Consider the following 20,582-nt stretch of genomic DNA (forward strand, 5'->3'; position numbering starts at 1 on the left):
CCCACTAGGTTCCTATGTGAGAATTTAACAATATATTCATAAGCTTCCTTGTGGTTCACTCTTACCTTGCACTAAGAAGCAATCACTAGACAAAGAAATGTTATCTATTTGCCAACAGTATCACGTGATAAGAAATTTTAGGATGTGTACTGCAATTTTTCATGCACTTGTCTTTCAAACACAAGGTGTTAATTGATCAATATTGTCAAGGTAGGCCCAATGAAAGAGGCAGAAATACAGAATTGAGAGGGCTCTAGCAGCCAGTAGGTCAAAGGGCTCTCCTGTTGGTCAAGTTTATTAGATCTCCTAACATGCAACAGCTGCTGCTGAGAAAGCCATGAGATCTACAGAACACAGTCTCTTTTGAACAAATGCAGGCATAACCTTAAAAAGCACAGTGATGTTACTCAGTGAGGATGGTGGAGTAGTTACTCTGACAAGCAGGAAACCTAAGTTGGCCTGGAATTCAGAACAACGTGGCACTCCTAATTTAGAAAAGTAAACATTCATTAAAATCTCAGGTTTCATTGAGCATTTGGATAGGGCTTTGCATCAAGTAATGTACTAATGCAAAGAGCTATACAGAATGCTAATGTTCCAAATTACATTAATTGATTCCATGTTTAAACACCCTTGATAGTGGCGCAATTCTAATCGAACACACAGAAGTGGAAAATACTTCATACAAAGCTCACAGCACCCTTCCTGTCACCCTGCTCAATAGTGGAGTGAGCAGATTCACAGTGCCCTGGGTGAAAAACTGAAGGGTCCTGGCTGCATCTGGCTGCTGACTGGTCACCTGTGCTGCACCTCTGGGTTCAGCTGCAGAGCCTGTTCTGCTCAGAACATCCATCAATGGGCTGGGTGCAGCAGTTCAGTGCATCATTAGCAAGCTTGCCGATTATACAAAACCTAGAGATGGTGTTGACTCTGTTGACTCCCAAGGGATAAGAGGCCTCTGCACTGGGCAGTCATCAAGGACATGACATTTAACAAGAACAAATGCCTGATCCTGCACCGAGGATGGAGTAGCACTAGGCACAAATTGGAGAGCAGCCCTCCAAAGAGGGACCAGGGCATGCTGGTCAGCACTAGCCTTTTCCTGTTGAATTCCAAAGCAAAATTTTTGGCGTTTTCAATGAAAGCATAAAACTGGGAAAAACTACTATGACAGACAGTCAAGAATTAAATGAAATATGGTTTAGTATAGTACCTGCAAGGTGGGATCCGCTGATTTGTATGGGGGTCACATTTTGGTACTAAGATTGTACAGGCAAAAAACATCAGGTACTTGTAGCAGTTGGTCTGAACCAAAGCTGGGAAAAGGGAGGACTCCCAGCTGATAGAGGCTTCCTTCTGTGTCCTGTGGCCCAGGTAGTTTGGGTAATAAGTATAGTTGTAAGGCAAGTTCATACAAAGTTCCAGAGTAATTGGTTCACACTGACCTTTCAGGGAGAGAAAACAAACAGAACCACAAATGGTGAGAGATTAAATTAAATACAGAAGAAATAATTCCATACTTATTTAACAAATTTATCAGTCGGGGGATAACCTCTCAGGCTTGAGAAACTACAAGAGCTAGAGATCCCTTACAAGCCTTTTCATAGCAGTAAAGGTGGGTTTGAGTCCTGCCTACCTCGTAACCCATTAAGATACTTTTATTTCCTTATTAATATTCATTGACTTTCTGAGCAATATCTTAACTTTAAGGTGGTACAATAAACCACCCTTAAACCAGTACAGTTTGCACTGTACAGCAACAGCAACACACTGGTGTACCTGCTATGCTACCATGACACACCTCACACTGACAGAGCAATTGCCAAAATTAGGAAGACAGAAATCATCGGATACTTTGGGTTAGAAAGGATCTCAGGAGATCTCTGCTCCAATGCCCTGATCAAAGCAGGTCAGCTCTGAGGACTGATCAGCTTTCTCAAGGCTTTAGATAGTCAGGTCATAAAAAATCTCCAGTGACAGAGACTGCACAATTTCACTAGAAGCCAGGAGTTGCTTTTAATTCTTTTCCTTGTTTACCAAGATCTGAAGGAGGGGAAAATTAGGTTATGTATTGCACAAGCATTGAGCAAGAGACAGTCTATGCTAATAATTTAATTTGGGTAAGACATAATTAATAACAAATTAGAATGATAAGCAAAGACAAAACAGATGCTACAGCTACAAGTCCATATAATTATATATATTATAGCTACATACAAAAATATTCCAACTTTTGGAAGTTTATCACAACAAATTTTGAACTAGCCAAGTATTTTGGATTTCTAAAAATTGTATAGCTTTTGTATTTCTTCTCACTCTGGTATTCAGAAATATTTATTTTTCAATTTTCCACCATAACAGAAAACTACAGACAGAATTTCACTTCAACCCAGACTGAAATTCAACTTTTTATTTAGCAATGAGATGATTGTGAAATTATTTAAACTTATTTACTCTGGATATATTGGGAAAGTTTTCCACAAAAAAGTATACAAGTCAAAAGTTTAAAAATGCATATATTTGCCTATTCTGGGAGTATAATTGCTCCCAGAATAGGCAAATATATGCATTTTTAAACTTTAATAATATGCATTTTTAACATTAATATGATTAATACTCTCTGTTAGCCAGTTGCTAGCATCAGTTGCTAGTACAGTGTGAGAACTGTGTCATCCCATAGCTGTATCTTTGAGAGAAGTTGCAAGAAGAGCCAACAGCAGTTAATTATTCAGCTAATCAGCAGAACTGGGTATTCTTTCTTGATCTGGCATTTGGTGTTTCATCTTGTTTTACTATTTACTCCTAATCTGATGATCACAAAGCCCATTTTACATCCACCTTTTTCCTCGCACACTACCAATACTGAACTGTTTGTTTCTGTTGTCTCAAACCACTTGTCACATCTTTGGGACACATGAGGTTCAATGACTTTAACAACTCTCCTCACGTTACTGCCATTTCTCTTCCTTCATGATGAACAACCCCTTGTCCTTCCACACTTTTGCCTGAGATGCTCAGATCAGTTTGGGCTCATCTTTTGATTATGGCCAGTAAACATCTTTCTTTGATGTGTACAGAACTTTACATATTCACCAGTATGGTTTCAGGATGACCACAAAAGTACATGCAATATTGTGTTTGTATAACATAATATTATTCAAGACTAAAGGGTTGAAATGCACATATACCATCCTCTTTTATTGCGCCTCGTATTTATATGGGTTTAAAGGAATTCTGGAAGAAAATCTAGTCTACTGAAATGCTGCTGGAGGATAGCTCTTTACACGTTTTCAATGTGATTATAATTTTCACACTGTGTTTAGAAAGCTTCCATTACACTATGTGCAAAAGTGTCACTGTAGGTTTGAAAATAATAACATTGACTCTCACACGCAATTCCCAACAATCCAGAGAGTAATACACAGAACATATGGTCCAGGGGAACATCTGACCCATTTTAAGTAACCCAAATGTTAGTCTTTCCTTCTGAGTCTGTCCTACAGCTTAAGAGGTCCTGCTACTCCTTATCTATAATACACGTGCGTCCAGCCTAAGGAGTAAGGAACAAGGAATAAATTCATTGCATCTTTCATCCTGAATTAAGAGAAGAAAGAAGTCAAAACAAACAAAATAAAAGTAAAAAAACCCAACCCACAAACAAAAACATTAAAAAAAAAAACCCAAAAACCCCAAAACAAAAAAAAACCCCAAGCCAACAACAACAAAAAAACCACCACAAACCAAGACATTACCACATAGACTATGCCTGGATTTAAGGTCTTCCTGTGTTTATTATTAATTTGCTCTATCCATTGGAGTCTCTATAACCACTCTGGGCAATCTGTGTCCAGTCACACTTGCAGTAAAAAAAGTGCTTATCATCAGAGCTTCATTATGCTCCTGTGTTTTATTTTGTGCCAATTGCCTCTGATCCTGTTACTGAGCTCTGGCTTCTTTACTCTCTCCCTTCAGATAGCCATTCTGTTATCTTAAACATATTGTAAATACAATATACAATTATAATGCCAGCCTAAACTAATCTGATATTATCACATTTGGAAGACATTCATCACATTCAATACTGGGAAATGTGGCCTACACCTTGGAATTTTTCAGCCAGATAGTAATCTGGGCCAAGAAGTACTGCTTTGTCAAAACGGAAATTTTTCATGAGAATTTTTATGTCTCACCAAAGATGAAATAACTCAGGTCAAAATATGAACAACAAAAATAATATGAGAAAAAGACAACAGTACTTCCAGATGTTATGCAAGAACAATCTCTCCCAAACTGTCTTGCTGTTCCATTGTGTATAAACAATTAAATATTCACTGGACTAGAAAGAGACAAAGTGAGATGATCCAGAAGACTAGTTCAGACTATGCATTACTCCTGCTAAGAACTACAGACAGTTGCCCATAATATGTTGAGGAAACGTCTTCACTAAAAAGCTCTTGGGTTTCTCATAATACGGCACAGGAACAATGTTTTACAATTCAAATATTACACGTCAAAAATCATAGAATCAAAGAGTGGTTTGGGTTGGAAGAAGCCTTGAAGATCATCTTTAGTGGGAGATCCTATTGCTCTTAGCAGTTAATGAGCAGGTGTAAATCACATGGAACCAGACCCTTTGGAGCAGCAGGGATAGGATAAGAGGCAAAAGACATGAAAGAATTCCAATGATTTATATGAAAATAGGTTTTTAGAATGGAAGTTCTCTAACAGTGAAACAGATCTCTCACAAAGATTGTGGAATCTCTGTCCTTAAGGATAGAGTTGCTCAGCTGCACAAGATCTGTATGGGCAACATAACTTAATTGGCACTGATTTGATCATGGGTTTTGGCTTGTTACCAAAGGTGTTACCTGGCTTCCTTCTAATGATAAACATGGTACATGAGATTATTCCTTTACAAAAATGTAGGCAAAGCAATGACAGAAGCATATGTAAAAGCATTTATGCCTTATAAAGTGTATTATAGCTTTACTTTAGCAGCATCTAAAGGCTGCAGCATGAGTGGTGTCTGTCTCAAACACTTGAAGGTGATAGTCAAAACTCTAGAGAGAATATGGAGTTTGGACTAGTTGACCTTCCCATGTCCATTCTATTCTAAATGGAATGACATTATCCACACAAGCTACCATATAGTATCAAAGCATATCTTGCAGAGAGCACAAAGCAATTACACATGAATTGTGTAAAAATAAACTGTAAGTGAAGCCAAGTCTGTCCATCTGTCAAGGTGACCTGAATTGATGTGACTGTATTAACACAACACTAAGTTTTAACTAATTTTGAGTAATTTTTCATACAGTTCTGCCCCACTTTCAAAACACAGACAAATATATTTCTATTGATTACCTGTTCACATAGCACAATTGAGAAAAGCAGCTATTCAGACACAAGTGCACAACTGGGACAGGAACCTTGCAGGGAGTGGTATAGTGCAGCACACAGGTATGAGGACACACAGAGCTGAAGACCCTGATCCTCTACTGTTTGTATTGGTCAAAAGTATAATTAGTTTTTACAGTTTGAATACCAAAATAGTTCCTTCATAAACGTCTGAGAGTTCTCCAGACTACTAAATACTGTAACATGGGGTTCTTTATATTGTGAAAATAAATCTTCTGCTTTACACTTATACTATGCTGTCTACTTTACATAGACACCGAATGTCATTAAATGCTAAGAGAAAGTGAAATGGTAAACACCCATGCAGAAAATACAAAATTTCACAGAAGAGAAAATTAAAATACCTCAAAGTCAAATGTTATAAATCCTAGTACCTCAATAATCAAGAGCTTTGATGACATATTTGCTTCATATGAAGACATATTGCCCTTTTCAAAGCTTAGTCATTAGACATCTATATTAGCTAGAAAATTACAGTATTACCTACTGTGTTCTACTCTGCATCCTCATTATAAACTAGAACACCCTAAAAGAGTAACAGTATGAAGCACATGACCTACTTACTGCAGTTTGCCTGGCTGTTTCTCATCTCACAGGGAGAAGCTCCACAGGGATCAGGGCAGGAAGAGCACCTCTGGTCTCCCTCCTGACAGAGGGTTTGATCTGATGGAAGTAGAAAAGTACTTTTCAAATTATTTACCAGACTAATGAAAATGACTGGAGCATAATGAGAAAGTACAGTATTTACATAAAAATTAAGTATTTCCTTTACATATTTCAGTAAGTACCCAGCAGCATTTCAAGCGCAGTAAGGAAGAAAAGTGTGCAACACTGTTCAGTTCCCACTTTTCTTACCCCTCTGTTCAATATAAAAAAATTATATCCCAGTTTCTGAATGAGAGGCATGGATCTCTGAAAGATATTTACCATGCAGAATATTAAAAGTCATGCAAATTACATTTCAAAAAGAACAATAGGTCCTAGCTGAAAGAGAACATTGTCTGGGAATTATTCTTCAATGTGACTCAGATGATCTGCTTCTAATCTTATGATTGTTTTGGTCAACAATAAAAGACATCCTGAAGAAAGGTCAGAGATGAAGATTAATTGTCCTCACTTGACTGGTTAAAAAACAAAAAAGAACAGAAAGAACTCCAAAAATGCTATGGTCCTAATGATGCACTTCAGAATAAATAAAACCAACACTTCATCAAAAGTTTCTGAACTACTTGAGTAGTTACTTCATCTGACAAATCCCTGGACTTCTCTCTCTCATAGTTGTGCTAGCTCCTTTCCAAACCATTAAATTCTCTCTTCCATGTGTAAAATGAGTCATTTAGTTTACTATTCTGTAAGGAGAGATTAAATAAATGGTGTTCATCATCTTATCCTGTTCAAAACAGCTTATTGCCCTGATTGCTTAGTATTTGTACTGCACTACTGCTCATGAACCTTAATCATTCATCCCTCCATTGGACATACAGAAGGTGCTGAAGAAAGATCTAGTTTCAATAACCTTGACAACAATCTTGTCTAAAGGAACTGATTATATAGTCATATCTATCATAATTATGTGGATTTACTTCCATTCATACATGTTATATATTGAAGCAAAAGAGGTAATTTCTTTGCTATAGTGATTGACAATCTTATTTTACAGCTGCATCTGACTGGAAAATGGAACTTGAAAGGCAGGAAAAGCCTTTTGACTTCTAAAGCTATCCCAAATATTTACATTAAAATTATTTTTAAAGTTTGCTCCAACTCCGTCCTATACTTTAAAAATCCCTGTGCTACAAGGTAGATTCTTTTGATCCTAGCACAAATAATGCTGAATTTCTACAAACACACTGTACCCTGTCTTTTGAAGAGATCACAGAAACAGTTGTGAATACATCCATATTAGATTTCTATTGTCACAAAATGAATGAGAGCAGTACTCATAGACAGATGCCATACCTTAAATTTCCTTAAGGCATGCAGTGAAGGAGACCACTTTTCTCATCCAGGTAGAGATGAAGCAACAGTCAATGGTAATATCTGAATGTATGTACTGCTAATGGGACACAAGATCCCTGTACCCTTTTATAGGAAAGGCGAAGTCACTACACCCTGAGCTCAAATTTCTATGCTGATTTCTCACATTTACTGTGTTTGTAACAAAACCAGTACTCCAGACTCCATTAGCCCTAACTACACTGACTCTGACAGACATATCCAAATTTTTTATATTTGATTTGTAGAGCAGAAAAGTCCTTGTAAATGTCCTACGACATTTTTTGCAGTTGCTGGAAACAACAAAATATATAAGAAATACAATAGTAAGTTACAAACAAGAATTCTGCCTTGGTTTTACATGGACTTTGCAAGGAACTAAAGATTAATGAAATCTAAATTCTGCCAAAATATTCACATGCAAATTAGGGTGGATGGGATATGGTTGCCTAAAGAAAGAATTTTTCTCTACACAATACTGCAATATACTGGATAGAACTTTTGCACATTGAAGAATTAATAATAAAAATTAGGAAAATGTTTGTATTTAAAAGCTCTGCAGTTCAATGCCAAGCAGAAAAGATCTTTTATCATGTAGTGAGATCACTGAATACATAATTATCATCCCATATTACTTGGGATTGAATATTTTAACCTATACCTATTCATCATACCAAAAAAAGATTTTTAACCATTGCTTCAACATCAAAAGGGGAAAAAAGAGGCAGTGAAAACGAAATACATCACTGACTTCTAGCCCACATCACGTAAGAAAAAGGGAGGATAAAACAATTCATAGGCTAAGACTGAGACTGGACATCAAGAAAGAAGAATAAAAGGTGAACATTTTGTGAAAGGGTACAGTCAGAACTGAGGAGAAAAACTTGTTTCTGGGTTTTAAGATTGCCACGGTCAGAACGAGAAGATATTTCATGCAAGACTTTTTTATAATGTCAACATTAAAAGTGAGGAAAAATAATGATAATTTCTATGTTTCAGCTTCTCAGATATGTTTGGAATGAAAGTACTTAAATTGCAGTAGGAAAATCCCAAGAATTTTCTGTGAAAAGAAGGGACTGAGTGACATGCTTATGAAAGGATTTATTTTAGACTGGCTTCCTAAAGAAAAAAGGCTTATATAATTACACTGTGTATCTATTTTATGATAACAGGTCTTGTCTACTCTAATAACTATTAAATAGCCTGTCCTATTACCACTACACTTGCCAAGGGTAGCTTTCTGCATAAGGTTAACTATTTTAATTTCTTTAAAATAAGATTAACTTTAAAAAGACATTAATAATTCTTGCATTAAAGAAAGGCTGCAATCTGAACCTACATCTTACCAGGAATAAGAGAATTACATGTGAAAAATACCTTCAAATTTTGAAATCATCATAACATAACAACATTGCTTTCTGACTGTCTTTGGAAAACCGTGTTCTGGGGCTCAAGCCATTGCTTAGTTTCCTCTTCTCTCATAAAGTCCACAATAAGACAGCTATCAAGTAACTGTGAAAACTTATGCTCTCATAAATTTTCCCTTAGTTACACTAAATCATTAGTTTACTTATTAAAACATTCTTTCTCTGATTCCCAAGTTCTGATAAAGAAATTGATTTTAATGAGAAAATTCCTGCTCAAATGACACCAAATCCTGTAATAGTAGATTCTCATTGCTCCAAACAATGTATTTCAAGTAACAGCTAATTATATCAGATAACTAAATACTGTGCTAAATATCACCCCCACTTCTTCACCTTTTTTAATAATTTTAAGTATTAAAAGAAGTCTGCTTACAAATGTCTGTGTGAAAGCACACACCAACCAGCCTTAGCAAGTGTTATTTGAAAGATAAACAAAGTCATTTGTCAGACAGCATTAGCTAAAGGCACTGTGGAACACAGCAGTCAATGGTAGGTTTAGCAAGAAGAGTATAATGAGGCATATCCTTACTTTCACTGCAGTTTTCTTCATCACTTCCATCTTTACAATCATTATCTCCATCACATTGGAATGCACTAGGAATGCACTGCCCATTTCTGCACTCCACCAGACCCTGACTGTGACATGCTAGAGGGAAAAAAATATTAAAAAACAATATTCTGATCAATGAGCTCAGTGAAGCCCTGCATTCTATTTGAACATCACAATGAAGTTATTTTAGGAGGAGCTGATAACACTGCTTAGCACTGGAGGTCAGGAGGCATTTCTCATTATTTGTCAGCTAATTTTTCAATAGCTGTACTGATCTTTACCTACAGAGACTGAAACTATAAATGTCAGGTATTAGCAACTGCCTGAGATGAAGTCTTAGCTTCCCCAATGAAAAAAATGCACGTAATTTTTACTCATTTGGTGGGAACATTACAATTAACAAAACACTAATTCTGTAATTAACAAGAAGCTCTAACACAAAGCAATGCTTTACTTTTTAACAAAGGCAACAAATATTTAATTTGCTGCTGCTGTCTACTGAAAACAGACATTTTTCAAGTGTGAACTTCTGCAATAAAATTAGTTTATAGTTTTGCCTTACAAGCAAGTACATTAGTTATCTTACTTTTTTTTTTTTTAGTTTTCAAAGAAAGAAAAAATAATTTAGAGATTAAGGGAACTTACAGCAATTGATCTCATCTGATTTGTCTATACAGTCATGGTCACCATCACATACCCAATCAGCTGTTATACATCTCCCCTCTCCACACTGGTGATGTGTCACTGGATTGCAATCTACATAAAATGCATATTTGAGGGAAAAAAAAGGATGCTAAGTTATCATTTGTATATTTTATATTACTAATCAATTGTTCTATGCTTATTAGCTAATTTTCTTATTAATGAACCATTTTAAATTGATAAATTATATGAAGAAATTTTTTGTATCTGCAGACTTTTTGCAGATGGTAGTTACATATATTCTTAATTGTACTGCCTGTATAGTGATGCAGTCATTCCTTCTCCCCGGTGCACAGCTGGGACTATTTGTAAATAAACGAGTTTCTAAGATTTGTTAAACCAATCAGAAGATCTGGCTTACCACCTCAGGGAATGCTTTTCAGTTAACCAACATTTTGAGTAACCATCAGAGAAAATAATTTCCTTCATTTATCTTTTTACTAAGACATTTAGAAAATATTTCTTAACTTCAGAAACTATATTTTTTGCACGTACTTGGAATTTTCCATAAGAATTATCTACAAAGAAATTATTCCAATTGCCATCATACTCTTTATACCTGAATGCACAAAGAGCATTCTATTGAGCACAATGACTTTACATGAAAATAGAGAGAACAGACATAGTCCACTCCTCCAGATCAGCTATGAAAACCAATTATAGCATGTACAAAAACTTAGATTTTAAAAATTGTAAACAAAAAACCCCTATGTCAAGGTACGAAAGATAGGGGACAAATCAACATTTAGAAAAACTTAATCATCTTTAAACTGAGATTATTTATGAAAAAGGACCCACTAAATAACCAAAACTGACAAGAAAATATTGAAAAGTCTTAAGAGTGTGCTTAATTTGAAGAAATTAAAAAAAAACTCAGACAAAAATGTGCCTTGATTTTCAGTTTTTATATTCTTTGTGTTCTTCCTTAGAAAAGCAAAAGGAAAAAAGAGAGAAACAATATTTTAACTGTTTAAAATTATTTTAGAAAACTTAATTTTTCTCAGGTGTAGTAACAGGACCTAAAGTTAGTAAAAATAAGGCCTTCTGAGTTTCCCAATAGTTACATGCTAAGATTATTATTTTTTAATGTCAAAACCCCATTGTTTCTCCTATGGAAGTTTAGTGTAGGTAGATACATACAGCAGGTAGGTAAGTGTCATGAGAACATGGAAAGTTGATTGACAAGACAATTCGAAAGAAAAAGAATTTGATAATGAAAACATACAACTTCACTATCAATCTTATGTAAAAACAGCTCAGCTATAAAACAGCTGGCACCACTAGTGCCCTCATATAGTTTGCTTTACTCTCAGTTAAATACAGTCAAACTAGCAAAGAAGCATCTTTTGGAATTAGTTTAAAGCAAATTGAAAATAGCAGTATTTCTTATAAATACCAAACTCTTCAAGATTTGGATTGACCCAGAACTCTCCCTTAAACCCTTTCAAATTTCATATAGAATCTGTGAGCTGTTTACACTTTGTTCAAATACAGTAAGAGCAGGGTACATTAGTCTTTCAGTAGTTCTAGGAAAAGGTTTACTGGCTTAGGCACTCCTGATATATTAAAGACTTTAGAAAAGCACATAACTTTCATTTACCACAATTTTGCTCATCACTAAGGTCTCCACAGTCATCGTATCCATCACAAACAAAGGTATAATTGAGGCATTTTCCCGTCTCACAGCGAAATACATCAGTGCTGCAATCTACAAAACAAAGCACGTAAAATGTTAAGGCTGAATTGGAACATTCATATAAACTATGAACCCTGAAACGTACTGACTGCACACAAGATTATCTGAAGATACCTTACAGCTTACAGCTCTGCATTAATACCAATTTATTGTGTACCAATTTATGAGAAACTAATCTGGAAGAAATGAAAAATAAAAAGCCATTTTTAGAAATTTTTACACTCTCCCTACCAGGTGTTTTTTTGATCAATGCCATAAGGAGAGAGTGCTCTGGTTGCACATAGGGACCTAAATGTTTCATTAATTTATACATACAAAGTTCTCAAGAAATGTTGTAGTCTTCACAATTGCAGATTACTAGGAAAATCCTGAGTATCTGACGTGGCTGTTAAGTGGAGATGAAGATTCTAACAGCAAAATCAAGATCCCTAGACCCTGCTTTTGAGCCTGCCTTTGGTCTTACAATGGTTTCAAATGAGCTTCATGCTTAACACAGTTTGGAGCTCAAATTTGGCCTGGTGCCTTCTCATCAAGGAATTCTTACTGTCAGCCCTAAGTGGGTTTAACATTTTTTTATGACTGGATGCATCAGTAAAGCCTGCCAGATTTTCTCTGAGTATGACCATAATACTTGAATAATATCAGGTTCAATAAAAACATGGAATCTTTGTTGTAGTTAAGCGGGTTGAAGAGAAATTATGGTTTGTGGTATCTGGTCCCATCAGTAATAACTTTTGATTTCAAGTATGCAGCTAGGAAGTAGGTAACTCAGTTTTACTGCCTTCTTCTAGACTTTTCCTTGACCTCTAGGTTTCCAGGGAGAATGCCGAGATACAGAACTGGGTGGACAATACTGCCTTCCTGTTGGAGCTATGCCACTGGAACCAAGGAAGTCCTTTGTGCCCGTTCTTAGTGGCATATGTGGGCATTTAAATGAGTTATTACCCAGAAAACAGAGAGAGAGCTCAAAAAGCAGGGACTGGAATCAAAGTGCCTCCTTTCTTCTGAGATGATCAACCACAAAACAACAGCATCATGCTACCACTTCCCTCTCTCCTCTTGGCATGTGATTCCTGTGCTCATGATTGAACAGCAGCTCCCCTTTGAAAGCAGGGTGTCCTTCTAAGGATGTTACACACTGAAAGGTGCAGAACTCTTCCAGAAGGTGCTGTGGGGCTTCTACCCCTTCAGATCAATGTCAACCAAGTATTTCACTTCCTGGGTGAAAAAAACCTCTGGAACGTGAACATGAGTCACTTCTTCTCCTTTCCCCACAGAAGTATTAGTGCTTTCTTCAAGTTTCATATCATCTTGGAAAGTCCAAACAGAATTTATAGCTTAATAAGAAGGAAATGCTTCAGGATATGAAGTAAAATAATACGGCTGAGCCATGAGCTACATACTCAATAGTTAATTCAGCTTCAAAAAGAACCATTATTCATAAAACCGGGAATAACAAAAACCCCACACTAAATGAAAATAAATTTAAGTCCTTGCTCCCTGTAAGCAGACCAAGACCCAGCTGAGAGTAAATTCTAAACATCACTTGTTTTGAATATGCAACAGCATGAAGTACTCTGGCAACCTTTAATCTTACTGATCTGTTTGTAACTCTGACAGTTCCTATACTTCTTCCACTGCCCCTCGTGCAAATGAAACAAAACTGCCTTTTCTATGTTATTTCCTCTGGATAAATTTACTGTTTAATTTCCATCCATACCATCACATTTCTGTTTCCATCCACACCCCTGAAGCTGCCGCAGTGTCGTTTAGGGCAGACAACCCACAGGCCCACACAGACAGGGTAAACAAAAAGAATACAAACTTCCTTGCAGGGAAATAAAATTAACTTGATGAAAATCTAATAGCCTTAATATACATTTTCTTTATTGGCAATAATGTATTGTAAAGGTAGCTGTTTACTCTGTTAAGTAAGATGGGCACTTGGCAGTTGCCACTTGTAAAAAGCTCGACTTAAGTTTTATAAATGATGGGGATAGCCCCATTTTCACAAAATTAAATACAAATTCCTATTCTATACTCCACTAAACATAAATGAAGCCTGGCTAATCTTTTGCATTCAACAATTTGGCCCTGAGAGAAGCTCAGTTGGTTAAAGCATGGTGGAAAAGCCAAGGTGGCAGGTTTGATCCCTGTATGATCCAGAAGGATCATACCGCACATGGGTCTGGGCAAACCCCCACAACATCCTACTCTCTAAACTGGAGAGAGATGGATTTAATGGGTGGATAAGGAATTGGTTGGACAATCATAACCCAAGAGTCAATAGCGCAGAATCCCAAAGGACATCAGTGACCAGTGGTGTCCCTCAGGGCTCTGTACTCGGACCAGTGATATTTAATGTCTTCATTGATAACATAGATGAAGGGATCAGGCACAGCCTCAGCAAAGCTGCAGATGAGAGGGGAGATGGTGTGGATGTCAAGCTGAGTGGTGCGGTTGACACACCTGAAGGACAGGGTGCCATACAGAGGGACCTGGACAAGCTCAAGAAGTGGGTGTATGGGACTCTTGTGGTCCAACAAGATCAAGTACAAGGTGCTGCACCTGGGTCAGGGCAAACGCTGGTATCAACACAGGCTGGGGGGATGAACAGATGGAAAGCAGCCCTGCCAAAAAAACTTGTGGGAACTGGCAGATGAACAGCTGCACATGACTCAGCAATGTGCACTTGCAGCCCAGAAAGCCAACTGTATCCTGGGCTGCATCAGAAGCAGCATGGCCAGGAGGCTGAGGAAGGTGATTCTGTCCCTCTGCTCTGCTCTTGTGAAAGCCCACCTGTAGTGCTGCATCCAGCCCTAGGTGCCAGAGCACAGGAAAGACATGGACCTGTTGGAAGAGGTCCAGATGAGGCTACAAAAATGACCACAGGGATGGAACAGATCTCCTTTGAAGAAAAGCTGAGAGAGGGTTGGGGTCGTTTCTCCTGGAGAAAGAGTTGTCTTTCAGCACTTTAGGAAAGCTTATATGGAAGATAGGGACATACTTTTTAGCTGGACCTGTTGTTATAGGACAAGGAGTAATAGCTTTAGAAGAGGGTGCTTTTAGACCAGACATAAAGAAAAAATGATTTACAGTGAGGATGTTGAAACACTAGAACAGTGAAACATTACCCAGAGAAATGGTAGACACCCCGTTCCTGGAAATATTCAAGGTCAGATTGGATGGGTCTCTGAGCAACCTAGTCTATAATTTAATGAGGTGACTAAAGACTTTGAGAGGGGCAAGGACTACAAGAAACACAGCATCTTTTATCAGCCAAGCTTTCAGGCAAATAGGTCTTCCTTCAGTTTTGCTCTTTCTGCTGTGTAATTCAGGAAAGTCTTATTTGACCTCCACACCCTCTCCTCAACTCCTACCAAGCATCCTAATGAAAGATGCCCTCTGCATATAAACCCTGTGTCATTAAACAGACAGGCGTCCTTTCAAAGGTAATCCTAGCTCATTAAATTTATGCTTGTTTCTTCAAGACATGTAAGACATTTATTCTTTTACTACTAATTTCTTCTTTTCCCAATTCTAATAGAACTTGAAAGCCATAGTCTCATAGGCATTTTTAAATTTTTAAACTTACTTTAAATCTAAAGCTAATGTTGACATGAAAAATTGGAAAATAAAAACATACAATACTTTTTACATAATAGACATTATCTTAACCTCCAAGAAATAAATTGTAGGGTATTAAAGGAAAAGCAAGCTCTAGCCTTATTCATATTGAGACCAGGAGGAAATTGCTGTCCTCAATTATTCCTTGGAGTATCCCAGATAAAATCTAACAACAACTTCCTTAAAAGCAGCTCTGTGAGTCTTGGAATGCCCAGGCTCTTAAATCACTAGTAAGAACTAATCTTTTGAGTTGAGTCTGAACTGCACAGTCTGACATTTTTCAAAGTCTGAAAGAGAAATCTTGTTTTGTGGCATCATGTCCTGTATAGTTCCTATTTAGTAATTTTTTCACATCTTCCTCTGTTCTTTTTCTTCTTGCCTTCTCATTGTTTTCTTACGGTACATTTGCTCCACTTTTCTAAAGGTGTTTGTAGTCCAAGGTGTTTTGTTAACACAGAAAAACATACAGGAGCTCTAAAGACATGCACTACCACAGACAAATAAATAAAAAATTAAGCAATCACATATGTACATTCTACTGCAGCACATACTGGGATTAATTTAAATAAATCACACCCAGGGCTGAGACCAAGAGAACTTTTGAAACAGATGGTCTTGCATCTAGTCTAAAATCAATGCCAAGGACCAGGATAAAGCTAGAACAGTATGCAGCTGATTATCAGAAGTGCTCCTTTCTGATGTACACTACTGACCCCTTAAAAAAAAAACCCAAACAAACAAACAAAAAAAACAAATATTTCTTATTTCCACATAGCTCCTTGCAGAGTATGTGCCTCAAAGCATAAAATTTGATAGATCAAAAGCACATGCTGTGGCCTGAGTGAGCAAAGCTAAACACAGTCCACAGCAACTGACAGAGTCCAAATGTCAATATATGCAAACACTGTGCACAGCTCCTGCTCTGTGCCAATAGCCTGGTTCAGCTTCCAGGTCTCCCTGAATGGATTCAGTACTTCAGCAGAACACTGCAAGGTTTAAGAAACTTACTACAATGGACCTCATCACTCCAATCATCACAGTCGTTGTAGCCATTACACTGCAGTTTCCCTGGGATGCAGATCCCACTGGCACACAAGAAACTCTCCTCTCCTCCACACAGTGCTGTAAGAGAGCAGAAAAGACAGAATGTGGAGAAAAATCATTAGCATCAACACTACGAAGTTAGTAATACTAGAGTCTTACAAATGTTAAACCAATATCACATATTTCCCACAGGGATGAAAATATATTTCCAATTTGGAAACCATTAGGATAGCTCTCAGAGGAACATCACTGAATGCAAGAAGGTCAAGAGGAAAACCTAAAAGAGAAAAAATCTCAGATTTTGAGATAGCACAAAGCCATTTAAAACTTCTATCACTGAATGACCCATTTTAAAAGACCTCAACAGACAGTCATGAAAGGACTATTACAGCTGCTAAATCTGCCCCTGAGATGAAGGAAGGAACCTTACATGCTCATGTGGAATATTCCTACAAAAATATAATAATTTTTGCTTAAGACTGGCTTTACTATCTAGCCCTTCGGTATTCCTCACAGCTTGCCAAACCATTGGTATACAGTGGATGCCATGAGGTACTACTTAGCACTGGGCATGCTTTTTCAGTGGGTTTTTTTTTTCAAAAATGTCAAATAGCTCCAGCTTGCACTGGCTGCACATTCAACTATTTACCTAGATTTTTAGCTTTATTTGTGGTCCTAGAATAGCAGTCTTCATCACACTATGGCAATGTCTGTACACACAAATACACACACTCTCAGCACCTTCATTATTAGTTTTAAATTTTGTCAGCAGGAGATTTTTTTTTTCAATACACATTCTTTTCTAAGCCTCCCTATTATTTTATTATCCCCAAGAAACAGGGCAGACTTAGACTTAGTTAACTGAAACACACACTCCTCATGAAAATTTTGTTTGTAATAAACACTTAGGAATAATTTCAAAATCTTTTCTATGACATTTCCAGGCGTACTGTCCACTTGGACAGCAAATAATTTTGATTTTGCAATACAAACATCATTTTCTAGCTGTGTAATGAGAACATGGTTATTGCAGTGAAAGCTGCTTATGGAATGTATTTTAAAGGAGGTAAACTAACTCCTAACTAACTTTACTGAACAGTGCCCAAAATATTAATTAGGTGCCCTAATACTAATTTAAACCAAAGATTTTCAACTGGTTTGTGCCATTTAATGTTTGTGACTCTTCATCAGTGACAAGGTAGTGTAAAACCACCAGCATCATCCTTCTGCACACCCTTACGATGTGTTCCTCAGTAGGTTCCCCCACACTGTGTGGCTGAGCACATTTCCTAACCTCTAACTGAAGAGTTACTGCCTCCCCTGTATTCTACCAGTTTTATGAACTGCAAAATACAACAGCCTTAAGACAAACACGAGATTTGGTAACAGCCACAGTCTCATTTTATAGCGTGAAAAATGAGGCAATGAGATATTACAATGAAAATTATAAGGAATAATGAATAATAACATCTCAGACACAAAAATCAGCATGTGATTTTTTTTTTTGGAGGGTAAAGACTGATGTCATTTTACATGTTCAAAGAATAGCTCTTGTTGCCTTTATCTGCAGCTGCAAATGACTCAGTTGCAAATAAACTCCAGCTATAGAAATGAAGAGCCCAGTTAGCTGGAAGTGCTCTAAGAACAGTAGAGAAAATTTTTATTCAAGTGCCTTGCTCAGCATGGTCATTCCAGCAGTGACAGGGCAAGAATCTCATTTCATATGATAATGTCACACTTTTATTATGAGCTGATCTTTTTATTTCTCCAGTTCCCTGCCCTATACACTGCACTTCCTGATTTCTACAGTCACTAAGCTCTACAGGGGCCCCCAGAAACAACAGACTTCCTTGGTATGGAAGTACTAGTTCCCCAGACACCAGAGTTTATCCCACAGAAGATGATGTCAGGTAAAAATACAACATGATAGCATAATCAAAATTTTGTAACTCATCATACAAGAAAGGCTCTTAGAGGTTGGAAAGGCAACTTTAACTGATGGGTAATCTTACATTCTTATAACTTGGCTTTTACACAAATTCCTTCATGTTTAAAAAGAGCATAAATAGCTCAAAAGAAACTACCTTGATTTGCTTTGATGGAGATCTCCATCAGTACAGAGCTTCACTGGTACTAAGACAGCAAGAGTAATGGACTCCTATCTTTTGTGTGAAGATGCCAATCTGGCCTGGGAGAATGAAAGTTAACAGCAGGGATATCTGATAACTTTTCTTACAGATCAGAAGAGAAAGGTTCCAGGGTCCCATATTCATTTCTGAGCTATGAACAAAAGTGTGTTGAAGCATTTTTAAGTCATCCTGACTCTGCCTCCTTAATACATCTCTGTCTTGTTCTGCTCCTGTCCCAAACCACTTCTCCATTTCTGCACACCTAAAGTGAGCATTTTTCTTTTTATCTTGTATGTTATACAAAAAACAAGAGGAAGAGTGAGATTAGTTTTCTTTATTTCAGTTTTATCTTCCAGCTGCAATCAGAAGGAATCTTTAGAAATTTTAATCTCACCTCTTGCAGTCTTGTCATAGGTAATGACTGGATATGTTTGGTCCAGTCAGTACAGTGTACAGGGCAAGGAGAGTACAGACACTGTGACAGTACCTCCAATTAATGTAATTTCTGCTTTCTACCAAGCTTGTGCAAGAACTTTTCAGTAGGCTGACCACTCCATCATACCTCCAAAGATCAGATTTTAATGGAAATTATAAAAGCTTTATATAATGCTGTAGTATTTGATCTGGAACCTAGTGGATTTAGGTATGCAACCATTTATAAGACTTTACTGAACACAGGCTACATACTCAGAAACCCTGGTACTGTTCGAAACAAAGCAGCAGCAGCAGCAGAAATAATGCCTGAAGTAGATGTCTGAAATAGGAAAAACACAGACTATTCCACTCAAAATTATTACAAATGGCAAAGATGTTATTCTAGAGAAATATGCTGGGAAATGTTAATTACTGATACCTCTGTAAATAATTTACACATTTATTAATAAAATCAAGCAAATATACACACACACAAACTCCTCCAGAAGAATGTTATCTAAAATGAGCCCAAATAAAATGGAAGCAATCCTTGCTAATAGAGAAACTTGCTTGTTTTAGTCCTTACCCAGAAAGTTTTACAATCTGGATTAGCTTCCAAAATCCTGGACTAAACACCAGTGGCAGGAAAAAGTGTTTCATTTTATCTGTGTGTGGTGTATTATCAAAAGTGTCTTTGAGGAGGTAAGACTATTTATTTGCTGAACTTTCCAGCTAGATTACTGGAATGTCATCTATAGAAGATTATGTGGAAAGGTCCCTGGAAAGCTGCAGAGAGCACAGACTGAAATAAACATTATTTTACCATCCTCAAGACTGACATCTGGTTGAATTTCAAGGTATAGCAACAGATAAAGCATCCTGTAACTGTGAAAATGACCATGGATAGTGCTGCCAATTTTTTTTTTTTTTAATAAAGTGAAGAGGAGACCACATTTACTATCTAATGCTATGGAAGAAGTAAGAGGTATTAAAACAACCATAAGGCAGTGTTCTTCAAGCAATGCAAGCTGTAACATTCTGGAACACAATACTATGGATGCTAAAATGTAAACAGACCCATGTAACAAAGGGACACATTAATAGAATAAAAATCTATGGCACTATGGCAGGTCACAAATTACAGAAGAATCCTTGAATTTCCAACAGATGGAAAATGCAGGGGCATTTGGAAAAGTACCACGACATAGTCTTGGCCACTTCTCCTTTTCTGGGCATTTGATTTTCCCAGCTTTTGGAGACAGAATTATAAGACAGAAGGACTTTTTCTCTTACCCAATACAGTCATAACAGCACAATGGAACACAGAGGAATCCCGGTATTCTCTCACTTTTAGATTTTTATCACCTGCTCCCTATACCATGCATGTACCCTACAGTACAGTGTATGCATCTGTTGCTGTCAATTCTAGAAAGTTTTGATACTATGATCACAATCATGGAATTAGAAAAGCTGGTGACTCCTTATCCCCAGGTAATTGTTCATTTCTCTATTTCCTTAGGATGCAAAATCCTGTGGGAGGAAAAAGACAAAAGTCCTTTTTCTTTCACTCAATGATGTGG

General features: G+C 37.0%; 1 protein-coding gene across 2 annotated transcripts in view; it reads right to left on the minus strand.

Moving 5' to 3' along the window:
* The window catches only part of CORIN (corin, serine peptidase), a 125,373-nt gene that overhangs the window by 38,077 nt on the left and 66,714 nt on the right, over positions 1–20,582 (minus strand). For both annotated transcript variants that reach the window (XM_041490601.1, XM_041490609.1), the window contains exons 6-11: positions 16,424–16,537; positions 11,693–11,800; positions 10,036–10,146; positions 9,370–9,486; positions 5,983–6,081; positions 1,214–1,445 (exon numbers count right to left, since the gene is read on the minus strand). In XM_041490601.1, the coding sequence (XP_041346535.1) occupies positions 1,214–1,445; positions 5,983–6,081; positions 9,370–9,486; positions 10,036–10,146; positions 11,693–11,800; positions 16,424–16,537 (781 nt within the window). The remainder of the gene's footprint in view (positions 1–1,213; positions 1,446–5,982; positions 6,082–9,369; positions 9,487–10,035; positions 10,147–11,692; positions 11,801–16,423; positions 16,538–20,582) is intronic.

Source organism: Pyrgilauda ruficollis, unplaced genomic scaffold, assembly GCF_017590135.1.
Source record: "Pyrgilauda ruficollis isolate IOZ18807 unplaced genomic scaffold, ASM1759013v1 scaffold1, whole genome shotgun sequence".
NCBI classification, from domain to species: domain Eukaryota; kingdom Metazoa; phylum Chordata; class Aves; order Passeriformes; family Passeridae; genus Pyrgilauda; species Pyrgilauda ruficollis.